We start from the raw sequence: 22,261 nt of genomic DNA, 5'->3' as shown, positions 1-22,261 counted from the left end.
ATCTATGACAGATGAGTTGTGGGAAAAGGTGTATAAAGCGCTGACCCCCACCCTCGCCAAACACATTTGGGATGACGAAGGAGACAGATTGTCCAACATGAGCGACCGCCGACCTCACAAATGTGAAAAAAACCCTCACCTCCCAGCATCTTGTAGGACATCTTACCAAAACAATGGACACAACTCCGGAGCGTCCTTTCTTCTGCTTGACTTCCTGTTTGCGTCATGGTCGGGTGTCCCACTGCTGTCCACAGAGCACAACTGTTTCAGCAAAGTATTGGGAGACCGGGACAGAAAAGACAAAGATGGCTTTTTGTCGTCATGAAAACAGTGGCTTTTTAATGTAAACACTACATTCGATTGGTTTTTCCAGCACGGACATCCCACATGAAATAACAACCATTCACTAAAGAGGAGGGAGAGAGAAAAAGCTGCACAGAAAAAAAGCATTCACTGGTTAAAGAACAGAACATTTAAGGTAAAAAAAAAAAGAAAAAAAAAGTGAATGGAGGTATCAAGAAAACAAAACAGGTATATCGTGTTGTACACAGCTGCTTTCTCTTTTAAAAACGATAAGGACAAGAAAGAGAGGTCTACATACATCGTTTGAAAGATAGATCGATGAGGGCTAACATAGATTCAGTATGGATACATAAGACATTTTCAAATTCTACGTAGTGTTTAAGTGTAAGAAAGTGTGTGTGTGTGTGTGTGTGTGTGTGTAACTGTGCTTTTCATTGTAGACCTGGAAGGTGTGTGTCAAATTAATTAGGAACAGAGGAGGAGGAAACAAGGTTTTTTTTTTTATACAGCGATGTGTGAACATGTGGCATCACCAATGAGCCGATGCAGCAAGAAATGTGCTCTCCCCCCCCCAAAAAAAGTGGTTTATTTTTCTGAAATAATAAAAATAGATATTGTTAGAATATTATCGTTTAATCATTCAGGCTAAAGTGAGGACATGAGTTCTAATGCAGGGAAACAGGCAAAATGGTATAACGGGAGGGCGGAGGGTTGTGCACAGTTCAAAGCATTACAAAGCATACATCATCTGAGAACACTGCGGTTCCAAATCAACTTGCCGTCTATCTGGAACCTATTGTAAAACGTTTATTTTGATTTAAAAAAGGGAGATAGAGGGGAAAAAGGTTCTGTAGCTACAAAGCACAAGAAATCTTTTAGAATATTACAGGATGATTGTGATCATTGTTGTGTAATACCCATGTTCATTTCAGTGATTCCATCGTCGTCACCGGTGTGATATTCTTTTCTAAAACCGTTTTCTTTTCCACCGTCGATGCGGGAGTCCCCAAATCTACACTTTCCAACAGCCTCCCACATAATCGTTCAACTTTCAAAATGATGGTAGGTTCCATTGAAGAACTCCCCCGCTTCAATTCTGCTCTCATTTTTTTTTCCAGTTTTTTTTTTTTTTTTTTTCCATTTTTAATCATTGTAGTAATTCTTATCTGCACTACACTGGTGTGAAAAAGTGTTGCCCCCCCCCTTCCTGATTTCTTTTTTTTCCTTTTGCATGTTTGTCACACTTAAATGTTTCAGGTCATCAAACTAATTTAAATATTAGTCAATGACAACACAACTGTACACAAAACGCAGTTTTTAAATGAAACTTTTTATTATTAAGGGAGAAAAAAAATCCAAAGCTACATGGCCCCGTGTGAAAAAGTGATTGCCTCCTCAACCAAGCGTTTGCGATAACTTGCAATGAGTCTCTTACAGCGCTGTGGAGGAATTTTGGCCCACTCATCTTTGCAGAATTGTTGTAATTCAGCCACATTGCTGGGTTTCCCAGCATGAAGCACCTTTTTAAGGTCATGCCACAGCATCTCAATAGGATTCAGGTCAGGACTTTGACTAGACCACTCCAAAGTCTTCATTTTGTTTTTCTTCAGCCATTCAGAGGTGGACTTGCTGGTGTGTTTTGGATCATTGTCCTGCTGCAGAACCCAAGTAGATTTCAGATTGAGGTCATGACAGACATTCTCGTCCAGGATTTTTTGCTGGACAGCAGAATTCATGGTTCCATTTATCCCATCAAGTCTTCCAGGCCCTGAAGCAGCAAAACAGCCGCAGACCATCACACTACCACCACCATATTTTACTGTTTGGTATGATGTTGTTTTCCTAAAATACGGCATTACTGTTACACCAGATGTAATGAGACGCACACCTTCCAAAAAGTTCAACTTGTCAGACCACAGAGTATTTTAACAAAGGTATTAGGGATCATTAAGATGTTTTCTGTCACAATTGAGACAAGCCTTAATGTTCTTTTTGGAACTCTGCCATGCAAGTCGTTTTTGCCCAGTGTCTTTCTTATGGTGGAGTCATGAACACTTTAACTGAGGCAAGTGAGGCCTGCAGTTCTTTGGATGTTGTGGGGTCTTTTGTGACCCCTTGGATGAGCTGTCGCTGCGCTCTTGAGGGTAGTTTTGGTTGGCCGGCCACTCGTGGGAAGGTTCACCACTGTTCAACGTTCCATGCGAATAATGGCTCTCACTGTGGCTCACTGGAGTCCCAAATCTTTAGAAATGGCTTTGTAACTTTTTCCAGACTGATAATCTCAATTAATCTCAGTTAAATTATGTTTTAACTTTTTCACACAGGGCCATGTGGATTTGGATTTTTTTTGTCCCATAATAATTTAAAAACTGCATTTTGTGTTAAGTTGTGTTGTCCCTGACTAATATTTAGATTTGTTTGATGATCTGAAGCATTTTAAGTGTGACAAAGATGCAAAAAAGAAATCAGGAAGGGGGCAAACACTTATTCACATCACTGTATATCCATGTGAATCATTTTTTTGCCCCCAGTTTTTGAGAAACTAGTGACTTTATACAAAGGCTTGAGTAGATCATGCTATCCATGTCAAGGCTTTAAGAGAAACAGGAGGAGAGAGAGTTGGGCTTTCACCCTTTACGCTATTCTCGGACTTCCCCTTTGACCTCTACGTAAGAGCGGTATGCCAGGGTGCCATGCATGGATGGAGGCGAGAGCCGCAAAGGCATAACGGCATATACACGTCGAGAAAGAGAAATGGATGTAGGTGATCATCAATAAATAAATTAATAAATTAATCAACCGTTATCCAACCAGGACCGAGCTTCCTTACACCAAGAGTATTAGTAGAGGTTAGAATAGTGAGAAAGGTAGTTATAACGTGTACTTGCACATACAGGCATTACTATCTACAGTACAGTACCTGCATGTCTCACCTGGCACTGATATTTTCACATACTTCCTAAAGCCAGGTTTGGAAACGCATCACTTCCTGTCCACGTCGGGACTCTTTGCGGAACAGTAAAGTGTGTAAGTGTGAAAGGTTTTCAAAGTGTCTCTGCTAATGTAAACAAAAATTGATGTTAATCTGTTTCAGCAGGTCATGAGGTTTTTTTTTTTCCGAAGGTTTTGATTGGCCGACCTGTCTAATGTTGTTGTTTTTTTTTTTAAATGACAGACATTTCACATATTTATTCAAAATTGTTACTACATAAACACTACTATTGCAAGAAACCAAATAATACATAACAAAGGTGTCAGGTGAAACCAAGTATGAATAAAAACGTGTACAGGCTGATGTAATAAATACAGACATACAAAACACAAACCAAATTCAAGGTAATAAAAAAAAACAAAAACAATGTTTTGTGAGCAACAAAAGACACCACTGGAAAAGGAAAGAGAAGATTAGAACAGAGACGTCATCAACTTTGTTCGAGCAGGGTTCAGGGCTGCAGAGTTTTGTGTTTCCTTTTAAAACACGTTTGTTTGTTTGGCAGCAGGCCAGAGAACATCAGTGGGAGAAGACCAAGCAAGAGACAAGAACTAAAAACATTATATATATATATATATATATATATATATTTATATATGTATGCCTAGTATTTTCTAAATTATCCTCAATATTATGTACCTAGTTGCATTTTTCTTTTTCTTTCGTTCTTTTCTTTTTTTTAATAATCAGCATTGTCACCATCTTCATTTCCACAGCAGTGCCAGAGGAAGAGGAATGAGAAAGGAGGAGGAAATGAAGAGGAAAGGAAGGAGAAGGGACGGGATGAGAGGTGGGGTATTACATGGCGTGCTTAGTACAAGCCACATCCTCGGAGGTTGTTGGCGATGATGATGTCTGTGACGGCGTCAAACACCACCTGGATGTTCCCTGTATCTGTGGCACAGGTCATGTGACAGTAGATTTCCTTATTTGGGGAGCGATTCTTGCTCTCAAACTGTGCTTGAATGTAAGCTGCTGCGTCCTCGTAGGTGTTTGGTCCTGGAGGGAGACGAGAGAGACGGGAAGTCGTACAAATGACACATGATGCCTTGGTTGTTTATAGCCTTGGTTTTGGTATAGACGGTCTTACAGTGGATCTATAAATCTATAAATCAATCTATAAAAATGGCTCAAAATGATTCCACTGTCACTGTGGATTTTTTTCGGATAGAAGTTTATGAACTTCCACTAGTTAGCTAATTACGCATTTAATATATATTACAAATGCTCGCTATTATGTATAATAGCAGTAATATAATAAAAAAAAATAGTAACAGAAAAAATGACCATTTATTGAGAATTTGTACATTTGGAAAATGATTGTAAATTATAATGGGAGGCGTTTGATTAACTGTTTGATTTAATTTAATAGTGCAACTGTAACTGTTCTTCAGCTAAATTGACTACACTAATGTCCTCAACGGAGTCACATACCAACATCATCATTCACCTTTGACATATACTCACAAGCAAACAGGATATTCCTTTGGGCTATAAAAAAAAAAAAAAAACGAGTACGAGGGGTGTCAGTCATTGTTGATGTAGTCCACCGCTGATGGGATGTCATACAACTACCCCTTTAACCTTGCAGGATCTTGTGCCCCCCCTGAAAGTGCAACCTGCCTACCAGTCTTTAAATAGCGCAAATCGGTCAGTTAAAACCAGATTTATGAAGAGTAATCTTCATCATGATTTTTTTCATTGTGTCACATTATTCCACGTTTGTAAGGGCAGGAAGGCGTCTGAAGCAAATCTAAACCGGCAATGACAAACGACAACATTCCTATTGGTGCAAACAAAGCTTGTCATCAATCAATCAGAGAATGAACAGCCGTTGTGCCATCAAGTGGCCACTTGATGCAAAGACGCACGTGGTTTTGAAAGTCCAACACAGGCCGGACTTTTCCTTGTAGATCATCAAGGATGTTATATTCAGCTTCCTTGGGTTGAACAAAAACATTCTTGAACATCATCCCAAGCAGCACATCCAAATTTGTAGCAGAACCGCTATTATCCTCGTCAGCAAACAACCATGTGGACTGTTGGCTGGTTATTCGTCCTTCATGTGGTAGCTTCTTACCACAGCAGACCAGGAATGGCAAACAAAATAAAAGATACTTTGATGGGACAGTCATCCAGCCATCCCGACTTGGCCCTTGTCAAACTTGTTTATTTTTCCGACTTCTTAAACAAGATCAAGGACGCAAAGGTTCGCCTGTTGCGCAATACTCCACATTGTTCTTCCATCTTGATGCAACCCAGGGAAAAGACTCTTACCTGTGTACTCAGGGAAACAGATGCTTAGTGGCGACTTCTTGATCTTCTCTGCGAACAGATCCTTCTTGTTGAGGAAGAGGATGATTGAGGTGTCAATGAAGAACTTGTTGTTGCAGATCGAATCAAACAGCATCAGCGACTCGTGCATGCGATTCTGTGGAAAAAGACAAATGCTGAGTTTTGCACTCTAAAAAGACGCAAATAAAAAGACCTTTAGGAAACACAGGTCACGACGAAGAATGGAAAATTACGGAACAATCTTCATGCATTCAGCAACTTTCCAGACAGTGTTGAGGTACAAACACTGGCGATGTTAGTTTAACACAGGAAACGCTTTGTACAATTCTCAACAAATGTTTTCAGAAATAAGCACAAAAAAAACCACTGTCGAGAAATAATAAACGACCGGTAAGAGAAAAGCTAGACTGTAATACAAGTTAAGCAAACGCCACACACAGACATAGTCATACAGATAAAGTTAATCATGTGGTGCTTTATTATCATTTCAATCCAGTTTCAGTACAAAGATCAGGAGAGAGCAGTGAATACATTTAATGTCACATCACTGTTGTACTGTTGGTACCTGTGAGCGGACAGAAAGGTTTTCCCAGTGAAAGTGGCGACAATGTACTCACCGCAGTCATTACGGCTAAGTGCTCTGCTGCACTCGGTGCTTAAGAGCTAATTTGTTTAATTCTTTTGCATCACCACCTAGCTCCATATAAAAGACATCCATTCTCATCTCTACGTCTCGAATGGGACGAATCTTTATATGAAATGACTCACCTCTGACGCAAAGAAGTCACTTGTCATCTCCCTCTGCACATTCATGCATCCGTTCCCTTGCAAATGTATCAGTCGTATTCCAGTTTGGATATACATGTGCCAAAATAAGACAAATACTGCAATACGCAGTGGAAGTTAAAGAAAAAGTCGACTTTAAGCAATTTTCTTCTGAGGCCTTTATTTGTTGGATGACGTTTGACAGGATATAACGTGCAGCATTTTTAGTTTAACGGCCGGAAGAGTGCTGTTTTGCCTTTGGGCTCTTAACGGCTGTGTGGTCTGTGACGATGAGAAGACATTGCGTGCTAATAAAAATTACCGCCGGAGCTTGGCTGCCGTCCTTGCGTTGTGTTGAGCTTGCACAGCCTCGGCGGACGTCTTATTAAGACACTCGGTTACACATACAGCATAGGCAGTAGAACCTTGGGTGCATCATTAATCGGTTCCAGAAGGTCTGACTCTAACCAAAACGAGTGTTAACTGAGTCAGTTTTTTCCCTTAGAAATAATGTCAATCAGATTCATCCATTCCAGCAAGTCAACAATATTAACATAAAACAGGATTTGAGAGTTTTACAATTATAGTTTTACATACAAAAACAATCCTAAATGCAAAGAAATACATATAAAAAAAATGAACGAAAGGGATAAATGAACATTTAAGGTTACTTTTACCTTCACGGAAGATGTGATTCTTGATGTGCCTGTTCCCAAAGTCACAATGTGGCAACGGGATCAACATGGACACCACCTTCTTGTTTTTTTATTTCTTGAATTTCTCACCTCAATAACCCTAAATGGAGCCAAATAAAGTTGCAAGTGCCAGCATTTTGGTAAAGAAGGTGACAAACACTACTGAATTCGAGAAATAACTCATGACAAAACAGGAAGGTGGTGTTGATCTCGCCGTCACGTTGTGTCTGTGGGAACAGTCACATCAAGAATCACATCTTCCGTGTGTAAACGTCACGTCTTCAATTCACCTTAAATGTTCATTCATCACTTTAATTCGTCATTTATATGTTTTTATGCATGTAAAACTACAATTGTAAAAACTAGGGATGTCCGATATTGGATTTTTAGACGATATCCGATATGCCGATACTGTCTAACTCTCAATTTCTGATTCCAATATCAACCGATACTGATATGAGTAACATTACATATCTTCCGTCGTGCAATTAATGCCAAGTCTTTATCTAGCCATTGGGCAGTCAAGCGCAGCATGCTAACCTGGCTAACGCTCGAAGACCAGATATGTGTTGTGAAGCTAATGGATACCGCATCAGCAATTAGCTTCTCGACGGGACTGCAAACAACATTGAACAAAATTGTAAAACATCTGAGAGATAATTGCAGTTGGGCATGGCAAAGCGTGGCTCGACGAACTCCACGTTTGGTGGATCCGGTGTCTTGCACGATAGAAAAGGGCTGGTTATCCAGTGCGATAAACACATTTTCCGAATGATGGCATTCGCCCAGGGAATTGGAAGTATTGAAGGAAGAGGTATTGGTTCCGCCTCTTATAACCAACGCTTTGCAGTCACTGCAAATCGCAAGTTTAATATCCGAAGGAGACACTTGGAAATAATTCCAAACCACAGACAACGTTAATCAGGCACAGAGCGAGCAAGCTTGCTACGGCAGCCACCAAGGCTTGTTTACACGCTTTACAACACGGTTTGATGAGGTCATCATTTGCGCGCCGGTTCCGTCGTACGGGAACCCTTCGGCCTTTAAACAGCAGTTTTTTAAATCGGCTTTCATAATAGGGAAAAACCCGATACCGATATTGGCCGATATTACATTTTTATGGCAATATTGGGCCAATAATATCAGTGGGCTGAATACATTATCGGACATCGCTAGTAAAAACGTATTTTAGGTTAACATTTCTGAGAGTCAACGACTAATTACATCATAGACGGGCGATGTAACTCCCTTCCGGTTCCAGTTTCCATGTGTCAGCAAGCAAAAAGGATGCTAACAAGGACTTATTTTGATTCAAAATACATTAAGAACACAGTTGGACTCGGTGTATTACCAACACAACAAACGTGTGCCATATTGTACGCTAACCAGAGAATGTACGCACACCGAGGCAAAATGTTGATCAAAATTTTTGGCATTAACTGGGGCGGACGCGAACCGAGGTTCCAGTGTACAATCCAAAGGCAAACCTTGGAAAGCTAGACCGCAGACATATTGAGATAGCAAGCTTGTTGCTGTGTGGGGTCGATATCATTATTGGCAGAAAAACAGTTACCAATATGAACCGATATCTTACTTTTATGATAATATCAGCCGATAGTATCAGCCGATATTATCGGACATCACTATAAAAATCCAAATGTAGGCATGAAAACTAGCTTATCCATACCTTTTTGTCTTCTCAGGTTTTTAAAGCATGGACATAGAAAATACAAGCTGTGCAGATTGATGAAATTAACCACAACTACTGGAGGAGCACATGCGTTAGCTTTGGTATTGTGGCCCTGTTTGTGACTTTGTGTGTGTGCGTGTGCTCCCGTGTGTGTGTGGAAAGGGTAGCCAGGTGCCTTCTGGGTAATTAATCCGCTGATACTAGCTCTACCACTGCACCCATTGGCTCATTCGGTCTAAACACGAGCGCACACATACACACCTTTCCTATACAATCAACACACTGTGTCAACACACAAGAGACACAAAGGGAAACATACAAGTGCACAAAGCAGGCTGATAACTGCCTGAGGAAGCTCTCTGTCTCTAATTAGGGCGCGCCATATATGGTAGCTGAAGAGAAAAGCTGCCTGGTTCTTGAAATAAGACCTTGGAGCTGGTGGTCCACGACTACTTTTGTTGCAATGTGACACTTTTACTGCTAAAGTTGATGATTAAATATAATCCAGGTGTAATGTGCATCTCAAATTGCAAGGCAAAAACGTAAACTCATTAATTGAACACATCGCAGCGGGTCTGGAATGGAGAGCTAGTAACAAAAAACAACCTAAAGGTGAACACTGGAGTCCCAGTTGACAACATAGCCACATTACAACGATACCATTTTTCACAGCTGAAGCTTGACTTATTACGGTGCAGGTGTGGACAATAAGGATAAGGCACCGTGCAGCAGCACACAATAGAAGCAGCCCCCGTGGGCCCTATGAAGTCTATTGTTCCACTGAAGCATTATCTGAGAAGTGTCAGCTTGAGTCAGCACACTTCCTCTGATGCTTGGTCTTAACTGGTGTTATGGAGGCCCGTGCAAGAAGATGATGTTTCCCACTCGTAGAAAAAGCACCAATTGAGATGCTTTTGATGCAGTGCAAATTATCGCACGTCCCCCACCCCCATAATTAACATTAACATAATAATAAATAAATGGCTGGGGGAATAAGTATTACGTCAACAAAAGGCTGGGTTACCAAACTGTATTGCCGATGACTCACTTGGAATTTCTCACATGTGAAGTACCACAGAAGTCATCAATGTCTAATACCCAACAGATCAGCGAGCAGCCAACTGGCTCATTCACAAACACATTTTTGAGCAAAAATAATGGTTCACTTCCTTTTCTGTGATGCTACAGTCGCATTCTGCTGGAGTGAAACCTGCTTACTGAGGGCCAAGCTCACGATGTCACTACCGTCAATACAGGCCGCAGCGCCTGAGGCTACTGGCTGTGATGACATCATTGGCATCGTTAAAGACCAGCTGAATATTGCTGCCGCATGGTGCGCAGGTCACATGGGAGTAAACTTCCTTATTGGCTGACTTGTTCTTCTTCGTGTACGGAGATGTAACGTAGCCGATTCCTTCCGAGTACGTGTCTGCACCTATTGAGATAAACAGAGACAGTTGACATACAGTGGGAGTGGTCAAGGCTTTTTTTTCTTCAAATCAGTGAGGCGCAAGATCTGTAAGTCAGATCTTATATCTAAATTACAGCTAAATTAACTTTTAAGTCCCTCACCCTGTACACAGAACACATATAAGGACATATAAAACACAGTTGTAAACAGATTAAATACAAGAATTAAACGAAACGGTAATAAATCAAATTAGGGCTGTCAAATTAATTAATCATGATTAATCACCATTTGCAACTATGTCTGAAATATGCCCATTTGTATTTTATAGGATTATAATATATTTGTACGTGTTACCAGCTCCAAAGTCAAAGCAGGATGTGATGGATGCATGAATGAGGGTTTCAGGTGCAGGAAAAGAGAGAGCGAGGCGAGGGCAGGTGATGTTCTTGAGGTGGAGAAAAGCTGTTTTAGTGCCTGCTTTAATGTGTTATAGATAGCACACATGTCTGAAAATCGATTTACCTAACCTAGTTTCTTTAATAGTAGCAGAAGATTTGAACCCTGTTATTATGAGCAAGGACGGGTTGCGTTCAAAGACACCACTTCATTTAGGTTGAATTCACATTGAGTGTACATTACATGTATTTTCTGGGATTTCCGAGCATACTTAAATGCCACAAGTTGTACATCCGCGTTAAGAGTTACAAAGTGAGTAATAAGAATATCCACTTATACTTTTTCTCTGTATTTCTGTTTATTTAGACCACACATATATAATAAATAAAGACGTTGCTGTGATGTCCGGAGTGTCCGTGGATGCGTCTCGCAGTTGTCTAGTGACAATGAGGAAGTGTCGTTCCAAAAATGATGGGACTAAAGACGTGTTTGTGAGTTGCGTCTGTGTTAATTACGGTTAAAGATTTTACGTAATTAATGAATACATTTGTTATTGGACACACTTTTTTTTTGGCAGCCCTAAATAAAATATTATTTCAAAAAAGTTGTAAAAAAATAAGAACTCTCTAGCAACCTTTCCATCTCAATAATAAGACCACTTCACTGCTTCATTGTCACTGTCACTTTCATAGGAGTAGGACCTTTAACATGCTTAAGGATGCTGGCGCGACCTGGCAGTTATGTGTCGTGTTAAAGAGTTTCCTGACTGTGTGTGTGTGTGTGTGTGTGTGTGCGTGTGTGTGTGCGGGAGGAGGAGAAGCATCGCTCACAGGACTGTTGTGTTTGCTGATGTTGTTTTGACGTGGTTTGGCCGACAGTAGCCTGTTTTGTTTTTGCAATAAAGAGATGAGTTGAGCACATGTGTCAATGGAGGGCCAAAACACTGTAGGTTTCCTCTCCAACCAGTTTCGTCAGCGGGTGATGTCATAGATGAGCTCCTTCCCTCAAATTGAAGGAGGTATCACCTGCTTTAGTGACCGGCTGGAAAGAAAACCTGCAGTCTCGGCCCTCCGTGGCATGAGTTTGACACCCCTGGAGATGTTACAATAGAATATTTATCCTTCATGATGAGCAAGACAGGCTAGTGAGCCGCACATAGTGTATTCTTCTGCTGTCACTAGTTCACGGGAGTCTTCGTGTTTACACAACAAAAGTGAGTTTTTAATGAATTTATGGGCGCATGTACATAACCATGAAATGCCAAAACTTGGAACGCCATAAATCGAGGACCGCTCTGAGTCAGTAACAGCACTATGGCTCGTTCGTCTGCTTCCGCTGTAACACCATTACAATGTACACAGTCCTTCCATGCCAAAGGATGAAGAAGGGAAGGAATTTGAATTGTAATTCTTTCTTTCTCACAGCCATGCTGTTTCGATCTGCTTTCTACAGTCTTGGTGTTTTCATATTTGCTTTGCATCTTGGCTTTGCCACGTTCTGTTGTCTTACTTCCGTCACTGCATCTGTTCACATGAGATTGGGTTACGATCTCAGTTACATATTGTAATACAGTTAAACCTCCTGGTGGTCATACACTTGTCTTTTCCTTTGACATTTTCGCTCACCTGGGATTCCATTCCTGTACCTGTTTATTTAGAGAAGCAGCTGGACAGTGGCGACTTGCCAGAACTTGCGTACAAAAAGGTCCTTTTTGTTAAGGAAGAGGATGATGGAGGTCTCCTTAAACCACTTGTTGTTCCAGATGGAATGTACCATGTTTAGAGGAGACAAATGGTCTTAGACACTCACATCAGTGTGAAAGCCACATTTAGCTATATAAATACAAGCCCCCAAAATAAGTCAGCAAATGAACATACGCATGCAGACATTAAGATTGATCAGAGAATTGAGGAACAAAACTTTGCAATTTTTTTTTGCATGTGTATTTCTTGTGTTTTAAATAAATCATATGTTAACCAAAGCCATGTAGGGGTAGCTGCTTAGCTGCGGACCACTGCACAGTCTAACTGAAGGATGTTATAGATGATCACTTGAAGGTACCCGATGGCGATTTTTAATGAGACATTCAAAAATGAGAGCAATGAAAACTCCCAATGGTTTGTTAAATAATTAAGTAATTACATGCTACTGTAATGACGCCGCATCGTGGTCAATCAAAGACGCCAGCTTGGCTTGCAGCAAGGCAACGATACAGTATATACACCCCTAACTATTTGATGTCTTTTATAGTTCATTTGATTATTTAGACTAAACATTATGATTGTATTATTATTATTAATATACTGGATGCTCCTTTCAGGACAGCATATGAGTGATGCAGTGATTAATGGGGCAGCTGCCCAATCAGATTACGGAAAAATACAAACAATCGCAGATGTGGGCCACTTGACATAGATCATTTACAATGAATAATTTAGTGATTGGAACTGAGAACTGGGGGTAGTAGATATCAGCATGCAGTAAACCTACCCCAAAAGAAGGCGAGCTCATACCTGCCTGTGGGTGGAACATGTGCACATCTGCTTGCTGTTTGCTTCGAGAGGTCGTTCGATGGTGAAATTGACAGGTGGAGAAGAAGGTACCAAAGATGCTGCAAGGTGGAGCTTACAGCAGGAAGTGAAAATGCACACGCTTCCCGCTCATGGGAACACACGCACACCACATCTAATGCTGAAAAAAGGCAGGGAAACAGTTTCCGCTGCAAAGCGTCTGTCACGTTGAAGTGCAGCAACAAAAAGCAAAAAAAGCAAAATGTGTAAGTGTGCTGAAGGTGGAATGAAATGCTAAATATCTAAATTACATTGCATTGCAAAAGTATTCATCCCCCCTTTGGTTTATTTCAGCATTTTATTGCTTTTATAAATAAAATCATGGTCAGTGTAATTTGGCTTTTTTGATAAGAATGAAAAATGTGAAAGATTTCGACATATTTGTGCCAATTAATTTCAAATGTATAAGGTAAAGTAAATGACTTGCGTAAATAGTCATGTCCTTTGATTGACCTAATTCAGCAGAGCTCCAGCGAGTTGATTCCTGCAGCATAACAGTTATTGAAACGGAGATCGAGTTCAGAATAAAATGCCAAATGCAAAGGAAAGCATAAAGCCGCGACTTCAGCTCACTGTACAAACATTACACTTCCCTCATTGATGCGGAAATGTGCATATAAGGTGCAGCACATGCCCTGGAGTCTCTTCATGTCGACATCCAGTAATTAGAATCCTATGAAACACCTAACATCGACACACGACTCAACTAAATTCCTAGCTAGGAAGGTGGCTGTCGATAGCGCCAACACAGGTGACGATGCCAAAGAAGGAGACGGAACCACGAAATTAAGAGTTCAAACTTGATTTTTTGAAGTTCGTCGCAAAGGCAGAATTAATGGCAATTTCTGAAAATATCATGAAATGTATTTTTTTAAATGTCCGTTTCATTCATTTAACATATTTAGCTAAGTCATTTTAAAAAAAAGCAACTTTTCCTTGTGATTAGTTACTTAATAATGATTTACGTTAATAATTTACGCTAATAATTTACGTTAATATGCCCAACAATGTGTCTGGTAAATGAAACACCCCAGTTATTTTTTTCCAATTATAAATGTTTGTTCTTTAATCATTAACCTTTGATCGGCGCCGTCTCATGAAAGCCAGCAGGGCCTACATCAGTCTCTTGGGAAAATAATCAAGATCAAGATCAAGATCAAGAGAGTTTTATTGTCATGTGCATGGTAAAACAGCAGTTATACCATGCAATGAAAATCTTATTCTGTTCATTCTCCCAAGAAAAGAAAGAAAACAAATGAAAGAATAAGAACATAAGAAACATAAACACATAAACATATATACCAATAAATTAAGCAACAACAACAGACGAGACATTAATACAAGTAAATAATACAAATAAATAAATAAATAAAGTGCTATGAGTGTGTGCGTGTGTTGCGTGCGGCGTGTGCGAGTGCTTCGTTGAGGAGCCTGATGGCCTGTGGGTAAAAGCTGTTTGCCAGCCTTGTGGTCCTGGACTTCAAACTCCTGTAGCGTCTGCCTGACGGTAGGAGTGTGAATAATGAGTGTTGAGGATGTGTGCTGTCCTTGATGAGGTTGTGTGTTCTGCGTAGGACTCTAGATTTATAAATGTCTTGCAGTGAGGGGAGGGCTGCCCCAACAATGTTCTGTGAGGTCTTGATCACCCGCTGGAGTGCCTTCCTATCACGTGTTGTACAGTTACCGTACCAAACAGTGATGGAGGCGGTAAGGACACTTTCGATAGTGCATCTGTAGAAGCAACTCAGGATTGTGGTGGACATGCCAAATTTCCTCAGTCTTCTCAGGAAGTACAGTCTCCTTTGGGACTTCTTCAGAATTTGTTGGGTGTTGTGAGACCAGGTGAGGTCCTCGCTGATGTGTGTGCCAAGGAACTTGAAGGTTTTCACCCTCTCCACCTCAGTCTCATCAATAAACAGGGGTCTATGCGGCTCCTTTTCCCTTGTTCTTGGGTCGATGATCATCTCTTTAGTCTTATCTGTATTGAGAAGGAGATTGTTATCACGACACCAAGCTATGAGGTCCGCCACCTCTCTTCTGTATGATGTTTCAACACCACCAGTGATCAGTCCGATGACTGTAGTGTCATCTGCAAATTTAATGATGCTGGTGTTGTTCTGGGAGGCCACGCAATCGTAGGTGAAGAGCGTGTAGAGGAGTGGACTCAGCACACACCCCTGTGGGGTCCCAGTGCTCACAATTCTTGAGCTGGATGTGCGGTTGTGGACTCTGACTGACTGGGGCCTGCCTGTGAGAAAGTTAAACACCCAGTTACAGAGGGAGGGTGACAGGCCAAGTGTGAGGAGCTTATCTGTGAGTTTGTGGGGGCTGACTGTATTGAATGCAGAGCTATAGTCTATAAATAGCATTCTGACGTATGTGTCCTGGCCCTGTAGGTGAGAAAGGGCTGTGTGGATGGCAGTGTTGACTGCATCATCCGTGGACCGGTTCTGGCGATATGCAAACTGTAGAGGGTCCACGGTTGCCGCCGGGATGCTCTTTTTGATGTGGGTCATGACTAATCTTTCAAAGCACTTCATAACAATAGGAGTGAGTGCTATAGGGCGATAGTCATTCAAGCAGGTCACGTTGCTCTTCTTGGGTACAGGCACTATGGTGGTGGACTTAAAGCAGGTCGGTACAGATGCTTGTGCAAGCGACAGGTTAAATATGTCAGCAAGCACATCAGCTAGCTCTGATGAGCAAACCCGAAGTGCACGTCCTGAGATGTTGTCTGGCCCTGCTGCTTTTCGTGGGTTTGTTTTGTTTAGAACCCTGCGCACATCAGCTGATGTCACCATGAGAGGTGAGTCCTGTGTGCTCCCCAAGTCCAGCCACCCTCTCTGCTCATCAGGAGTTTGGGTGTCAAAGCGGGCATAGAACTCATTCAACTCATCAGGAAGTGTGGTTTGGCTGGACGTGGCTACGCTACTCTGCTGTCGATAGTCTGTGATGTGCTGGAGCCCCGCCCACATGCGCCGAGGGTCTGAGGTGGAGTAGTAGCCCTCCAGCTTCTGTCTGTACTGTCTTTTGGCCTCTCGTATGGACCTCCTCAGGTCATATCTGGCCTTTTTGTAGTCATCAGCGGTGCCCATGACAAATGCGGTCGAACGAGCACGTAGCTTAGCCCTTACATCACAGTTCATCCACTGTTTTTGGTTAGGGTATTTTCTGTAATACTTGGTGGTGGTAACAGTCTCTATACATGTGCTAATGTAGCCAGTAACAGCAGAAGCATATTCATCCAAATCAACAGTACAATCTTCCCAATTTTCCCAAAATTCTACAATTTCAATATAAACAATTAATGGTTATTTATTTGCAAACAGAGCGTGTACTTACAGCAGTGATGGACATATAGAGTGTGTACGGACGGACGGGAGTGTTATCAATAAACACTTATTTAAAACAAAATAGATTGATATCTGCAGACAGATCTGCTGAGGTGAGTTTGCTAAGAACTGAAACAAACGCTACCTGTGTGGCTGTTTTTTATCACAAGTCAAGATCTCACGCTCGGGGAAGGGAAACTGCATTAGTTGATACTGCGGCAGATTGCTAAAACATTGCCCGCTATCAAACATGACTATCACTGTGCTAAAAATACCAGTTGTTTACAGCCGAGGAGATATCTACTGTCTACATCAAACCCGTGACAGGCTCACACAAGAGGGAAACTATGTGGTGCTCCCAACTCAGAAGCAGGCAGGAAGACATCTGCGTAAATAGAGCAACTACTGAGCATTAATTCTCAGCGGATACGCATTAGGCCTATAAATATCAACCAGAACACAGCATATTCAAATGAGCATGTTTGTTTTAGGTCGCATGACATCAGCTGTGCAACCACAGCAGATATTTTGACAGGAAGTGAGCATGCCCGCATACACCTTTCCAGAATGAAAATATCCATTTTCTTATCAAGCGCTATTTTGATAAAGAAAACAACTATTTGCTTCACACTAACAGCTACAACACTCATTCAATAATATTCTACCCCTGACTAATGCGATGTTGTGCAGTTCAATACCACTGATAACTACACCCACAATAAGAAACCTAGAGTTCAATATGACCTCTATGGACGTAAACCATCAAGGCAGAAAGGTGAAGCTGTTTTGTAAGACAAACAAATTCAAGGCCATTTAAATGCAACCTTTTGTTTACATAATTAGTTAAAAATAGGGATGCTCCGATCGATTGGCCACCGATCAATATCGGCCGTTTTGCGTAAAAAAACACGGCTTTTATAAACGCCTTTCAAAGCCAATCACAAAAAGCGGCAAAGCCTCCATGTCTGCTGTGTCCCGTAGGGTTGCCAACAAAATGACGCGTCTCGTATTGAGCTCGACACAGGCTACGCCAATCGATGCCAGCATGTTTGATCACTCCCTATTTCCGATCGACTATTGTTGCATCTTTGTTTACACGCTTTGCTTGTCTGTCACTGGCTGTGCTTTACGATGGCGGCAGCTAGCTCGCTAGCTAGAGTTATCCACCCATCTTCTGGTCTTCGGACTCTAAACGTGACTTTTTACCACAGTGAAATTTTGTTGTTAAAACAAACCAGCAATGCTTCAACTCTTCAACTATAACTGTGGAATTCAGACTTTATGCCTTTATATAATGACAAATGACCACAAAATAGCATCAAGACGGTGGCCACATTGTTTGAGTGGAGATAACTATGTACCGTATTTGTTTGTCCCATCAAATGTTTCATCCAACAGCAGCATAATGACATCTGGATCACACTGCAGGTCTTAATGCCCAATTCCAAGTCTATGAGATCTGTCTGCTTACACTGCAGTTGCATTAACAGTGATATGATTTACTGTATATCACATATTTATCAGGCCATGTGTGGAAAAAGTCTTGGAGTTGAGGATATGTGAGTCCATGTTTTTCTGTGCTTTTTTTTCTGCCTAGACCAGTGGTTTCCAAAGTGCGGCTCGGGGGCCATTTACGGCATTTACATTTTTTTTTATTGGTCTTTGGCACTTTCTAAAAATACAAAACAAAACTTAAAAAACAACAGCTAAAATAGAAGAAATAGCAGTAAATTTTACAAGAATATTAAGAGAATAAAGTCATAATATTAACAGAAAAAAAGTAAAAAGAAACAAAGAAAAATGTTTGGAAAATGAAGTAGGAAAAAAGTTGTAATATTATGACAGTAAAGTCCAAATATTTTGAGAATAAAGTCATAATATTATGAGCAAAAAAAGGACAAAGTTGAAATATAAAAAAAAAAAAGCAGTGTGTAATCTAAGAAGAAAAACTTCATACTAACAATACAGTTTGTCACAGATAAGACAAAGCTCACAGGTAGGCTGTTGACTTTTTCTTTAAATATAAAAAAGGTCTTTGCATATCTACATGGGTTGGTTTAAAAATGTAAAAATGGCTCAAAAAAAGTTTGGATGCCCCTAGCTAAGACCGACATGTGCAAGCTGAGCCACATGCGAGAAAAACAAATGCAAGTGGAACACTTGGACGGTGTAATGTGGCTCTTGCAGGTCATGCTGTTATGTTGTTATGACATTGTGACTGTGAGATAGATTATACCGTACTTATACGAGCGTGTGTCCTTACCGTGGTCTCGTCCTCGTGCAACACCTGGTCATATCCGCTGAGTGCGACACAGAAAATGATGGCAGTGACGTCCTCAAAACAGTGGATCCACTTCTTCCTCTCTGACCTCTGACCTCCGACATCAAACAGCCTGATGGACAGAGAGCAAAATGCAAGTTTACACAATCACACACGTGATCAGGCTCAGTTGCATGATGCATGAGAGACGTGTGATACTTTGCTTGACTTAGTGGAACTTATTTCCTCCAAAACGGCGGGTGGTGTGAGTACCTGGTGTTTCTTCACACTTTATGTAAGAGGAGGCCCTTGCTTGCACTCATGCTTTTGTTAGGATGGAAGTTGTTGGCTGTGTTACAGAGGGAATGAACTGTGGAAGGGCCGCACGGTGGCCTAGTGGTTAGCATGTTGGCCCCAAAGTCAGGAGATCGGGAAGATCTGCAGTCGAATCTCCGTTGGGTATCTCTGTGTGGAGTTTGCATGTTCTCCCCGTGCGTGGGTTTTCTCCGGGTACTCCGGTTTCCTCCCACATTCCAAAAATTGGAATAGGAGTGAATGGTTGTTTGTCTATATGTGCCCTGCGATTGGCTGGCGACTAGTCCAGGTCCAGCATAAGCTCCAGCACACCCATGGCTTAATCCTTTTTTATTTAAAAATTTAAATATCCTCTGACATTCCTTTAATGCTCTCAAATGTGAATATTTTTTAAATTTCCTCACTCATCCATGAAAGCAGACTTATCCTCTTTGTGTTTTAGGCAAAAAAAGATATTCACACACGTCAGCTTTGACTTGGACCAAACCACTAACTGTGTTTGGTCCATACTGATTTGGGCCGTCAACCGCCAGACCATCCATCCATCTATCTTCTATGCCACTTATCTTCACTAGGGTCGCGGGTATGCTGGAGCCTGTCCCAGCTGACTTCGGGCGAGAGGTGGGGTACACCCTGGACTGGTTGCCAGCCAATGGCAGGGCACATATAGACAAACAACCATTCACACTCACATTCATACCTATGGACAATTTAGAGTCACCAATCAACCTAACATGAATGTTTTTGGAATGTGGGAGGAAGCCGGAGAAAATGCACGCACGCACAGATAGAACATGCAAGCTCTACACATAGATTAATCGGAACAAGCTTCAGATTAATCAATGAAAAAATTTTTGTTAGTTGCAGCCCAAAAGACAAGAAGGAAGTGACCTAGTCATTTTTCCTAACTAACTAACTAACTAACTAACAGCTCATGTCCTTTTCTAAGATATAATCTGTAATGAATGGGATATGTATACAGCAATCCCTCGTTTATCGTGGTTAATTGGTTCCAGACCTGACTCTTATGGTTTCATTTATTTCGAACATGCATATGGTTTACATACAAAATCGATGGTGTCGATATCTACATCCACCTCCTTTAATTGTATGAAATTGGCAATTTGTTGCTTTGTTGAAGCCACAGCAGCCATTTCATGTGGTTCTCTGTTCTGGACCGGCCTGTCATCTGACCTGGGTGTAATTCGTCGTTCATTCGTGCATTCTGATACATCTCATCAACTGCATTTTTTATTTGCTCAATGATATTTTCCCTTTCCTTTCTTTGTCTTCCTAAAGATTGGCACGCAAGGCATTCTGTCATTTCTTTTGCACTTCTCTCGCACTGACCTGGTTTGTGTTTTCACAGAGCCTTTTTCCTCTGTCGCCTTTTGCCTGCACAACTGTGAGTCCCTGCACCTGCTCGTTCTTAATAAAAGGCTTTTATTCGCACGCAGCCTTTGTCTCTGCACAGCGGGGGTCCAGCATTTGACATGTGGTGTATTTATAAAAAAAAACGATAGCACAGGTAACAGGGTAGTGATGCATGTTTTGCCAAATGTTCATTCTTTTATGTGCAGCGGTTCAAGAGTAGAGTTTTTTTCACACAACTGTACCTACAGCCATCACCTGTGTGGAGGTGTCTATATAAGGCACATGTGTCAAACTCGTGCCACGGAGGGCCGAGACGCTGCAGGTTTTCTCTCCAACCACTTCCTACAGCAGGTGATTTAAGTGACGAACTCCTTGCCTCAAATAAATAGTAAATGCTGAGTGGGTAAATTATTATTTATATATAATTAGATTTTAGAATAACTGTTTGCATTGATTTGCATTGACTGAATTATTGTTGAGTGCCTTAAAATAAGTAGCGTATAGATATAACTGTTTCATTAATTCATGTAATCCCTTCGTGAATGATTACAAGTAGTTTCTAGAAATAATGCTTTATTAAACTGTCAGCTGAACAGATGAACGTTGGCATGGTCCAGAATGTAGTCAAAACAACTCAGCACTGTCACCTGTTGGCGTCACCCTACTTCGTCAAGGAATCCAGGAGAAAGTTAACTTTGGAGAGACTGGCGCCAATGGTCTGAGCAAAACAATTATAAAACGGCAGATGGGACGATCGAGCGGGACTCTCTCTCATTCAGCTGGAAGAGCAGAGAACCAGCGCATGAGACCGGGTCTGGAGCTCCGTAGCTGCGAAATTATTCTGTCTGACTTATTGTTCAATACATTTTGTAAATCTAATTTAGTGTGTGAGTCTTCCTTCTCATAACTGGAGATTAACGAACACGTAAGGGGGAGGTGAAATTGGCTTAATTCATTTTCCAAAGTGGTCCTTTGACCTTTTGTAGGTTGTGGGGAATCAGTCACTTTTTCCAAATTCTTTTAAGCCACTGAAAATTGAGGGATTCTATCTAAAATAGGTGTAGCTGAAAGTCTGCACGGCAATGACATTTTGATAGTTTCACGTTACAAATCCATTATGGTGGTGTATGAAAGCCAAAATTCTCAAGGCTTATGTATGAGAATCAGTCATCTTTATTTGCCAACTATGTTGGACACACAATGCACGATGTTGACGCTAGTGAGTGTCAATACTGTATGTGTGCAAAGCAAAGTATATGTACACACACAAGGAATTTGCTACTTAAATTAGAAAACGAACCCCATCTGTCTTCATTCACACAGCCCCATGCTGTAATATACTCGTTTAAGGACATAGCAGTCGCTGTGCTTGCGTCAATAATTCCTATAACTCGTACCTAAAGTGGAGGTTTTTGAAGGTAAAGTGTGTCTCCACGATGCCCGTAGTCTTCACCCTGGTTCTCAGAATGTCCTGCTCTGTCGGCTGGTAGTCTGCGGCACCAATCCTATCTAGGCTGTCAAGGTAGCTGCACAAGAAAGAAGAGAGAGATCGTTAGCAAGCAGTGTGTGTCAAGTAAGCACATGTAAATTAGAATATCGGTATTTCTAAAGGCCATCGTAGGTATGCACCATAGTTTTAAGTCTGTGTTCACCCTTGTGGCTCGGGATGTTGGGCCGGACCTAAAAAAAAGGCTCCATCGTGCGCACATTTGGTACAGTTAGAGTTAAAACTATCATCCTCAGTCCAAGTTGCACAGTAAAAAGCATATGCATTAAGTCAGGACATAGTTGTACAGGATTTAGAACCTGATCACAAAGCTGCAAAATTGGCGCACCAGACATTCTTGTCCTCAGATGAATGTG

The 22,261-nt window shown here is 41.2% G+C and overlaps 1 protein-coding gene across 1 annotated transcript in view; it reads right to left on the bottom strand.

Annotated features, from left to right (window-relative positions):
- Nucleotides 1–310: 310 nt before the first annotated feature.
- The window catches only part of LOC129182017 (guanine nucleotide-binding protein G(o) subunit alpha), a 99,912-nt gene continuing 77,961 nt past the window's right edge, over nt 311–22,261 (bottom strand). Inside the window, exons 5-8 of the mRNA XM_054777885.1 lie at nt 21,796–21,924; nt 18,713–18,842; nt 5,573–5,726; nt 311–4,294 (exon numbers count right to left, since the gene is read on the bottom strand). Coding sequence (XP_054633860.1) covers nt 4,107–4,294; nt 5,573–5,726; nt 18,713–18,842; nt 21,796–21,924 — 601 coding nt within the window. The 3' untranslated portion in view covers nt 311–4,106. The remainder of the gene's footprint in view (nt 4,295–5,572; nt 5,727–18,712; nt 18,843–21,795; nt 21,925–22,261) is intronic.

This window comes from Dunckerocampus dactyliophorus, chromosome 5, assembly GCF_027744805.1.
Source record: "Dunckerocampus dactyliophorus isolate RoL2022-P2 chromosome 5, RoL_Ddac_1.1, whole genome shotgun sequence".
Classification (NCBI taxonomy): domain Eukaryota; kingdom Metazoa; phylum Chordata; class Actinopteri; order Syngnathiformes; family Syngnathidae; genus Dunckerocampus; species Dunckerocampus dactyliophorus.
Note: the sequence above shows the minus strand (reverse complement) of the source record. Positions and strands in the feature narration are given on the sequence as shown.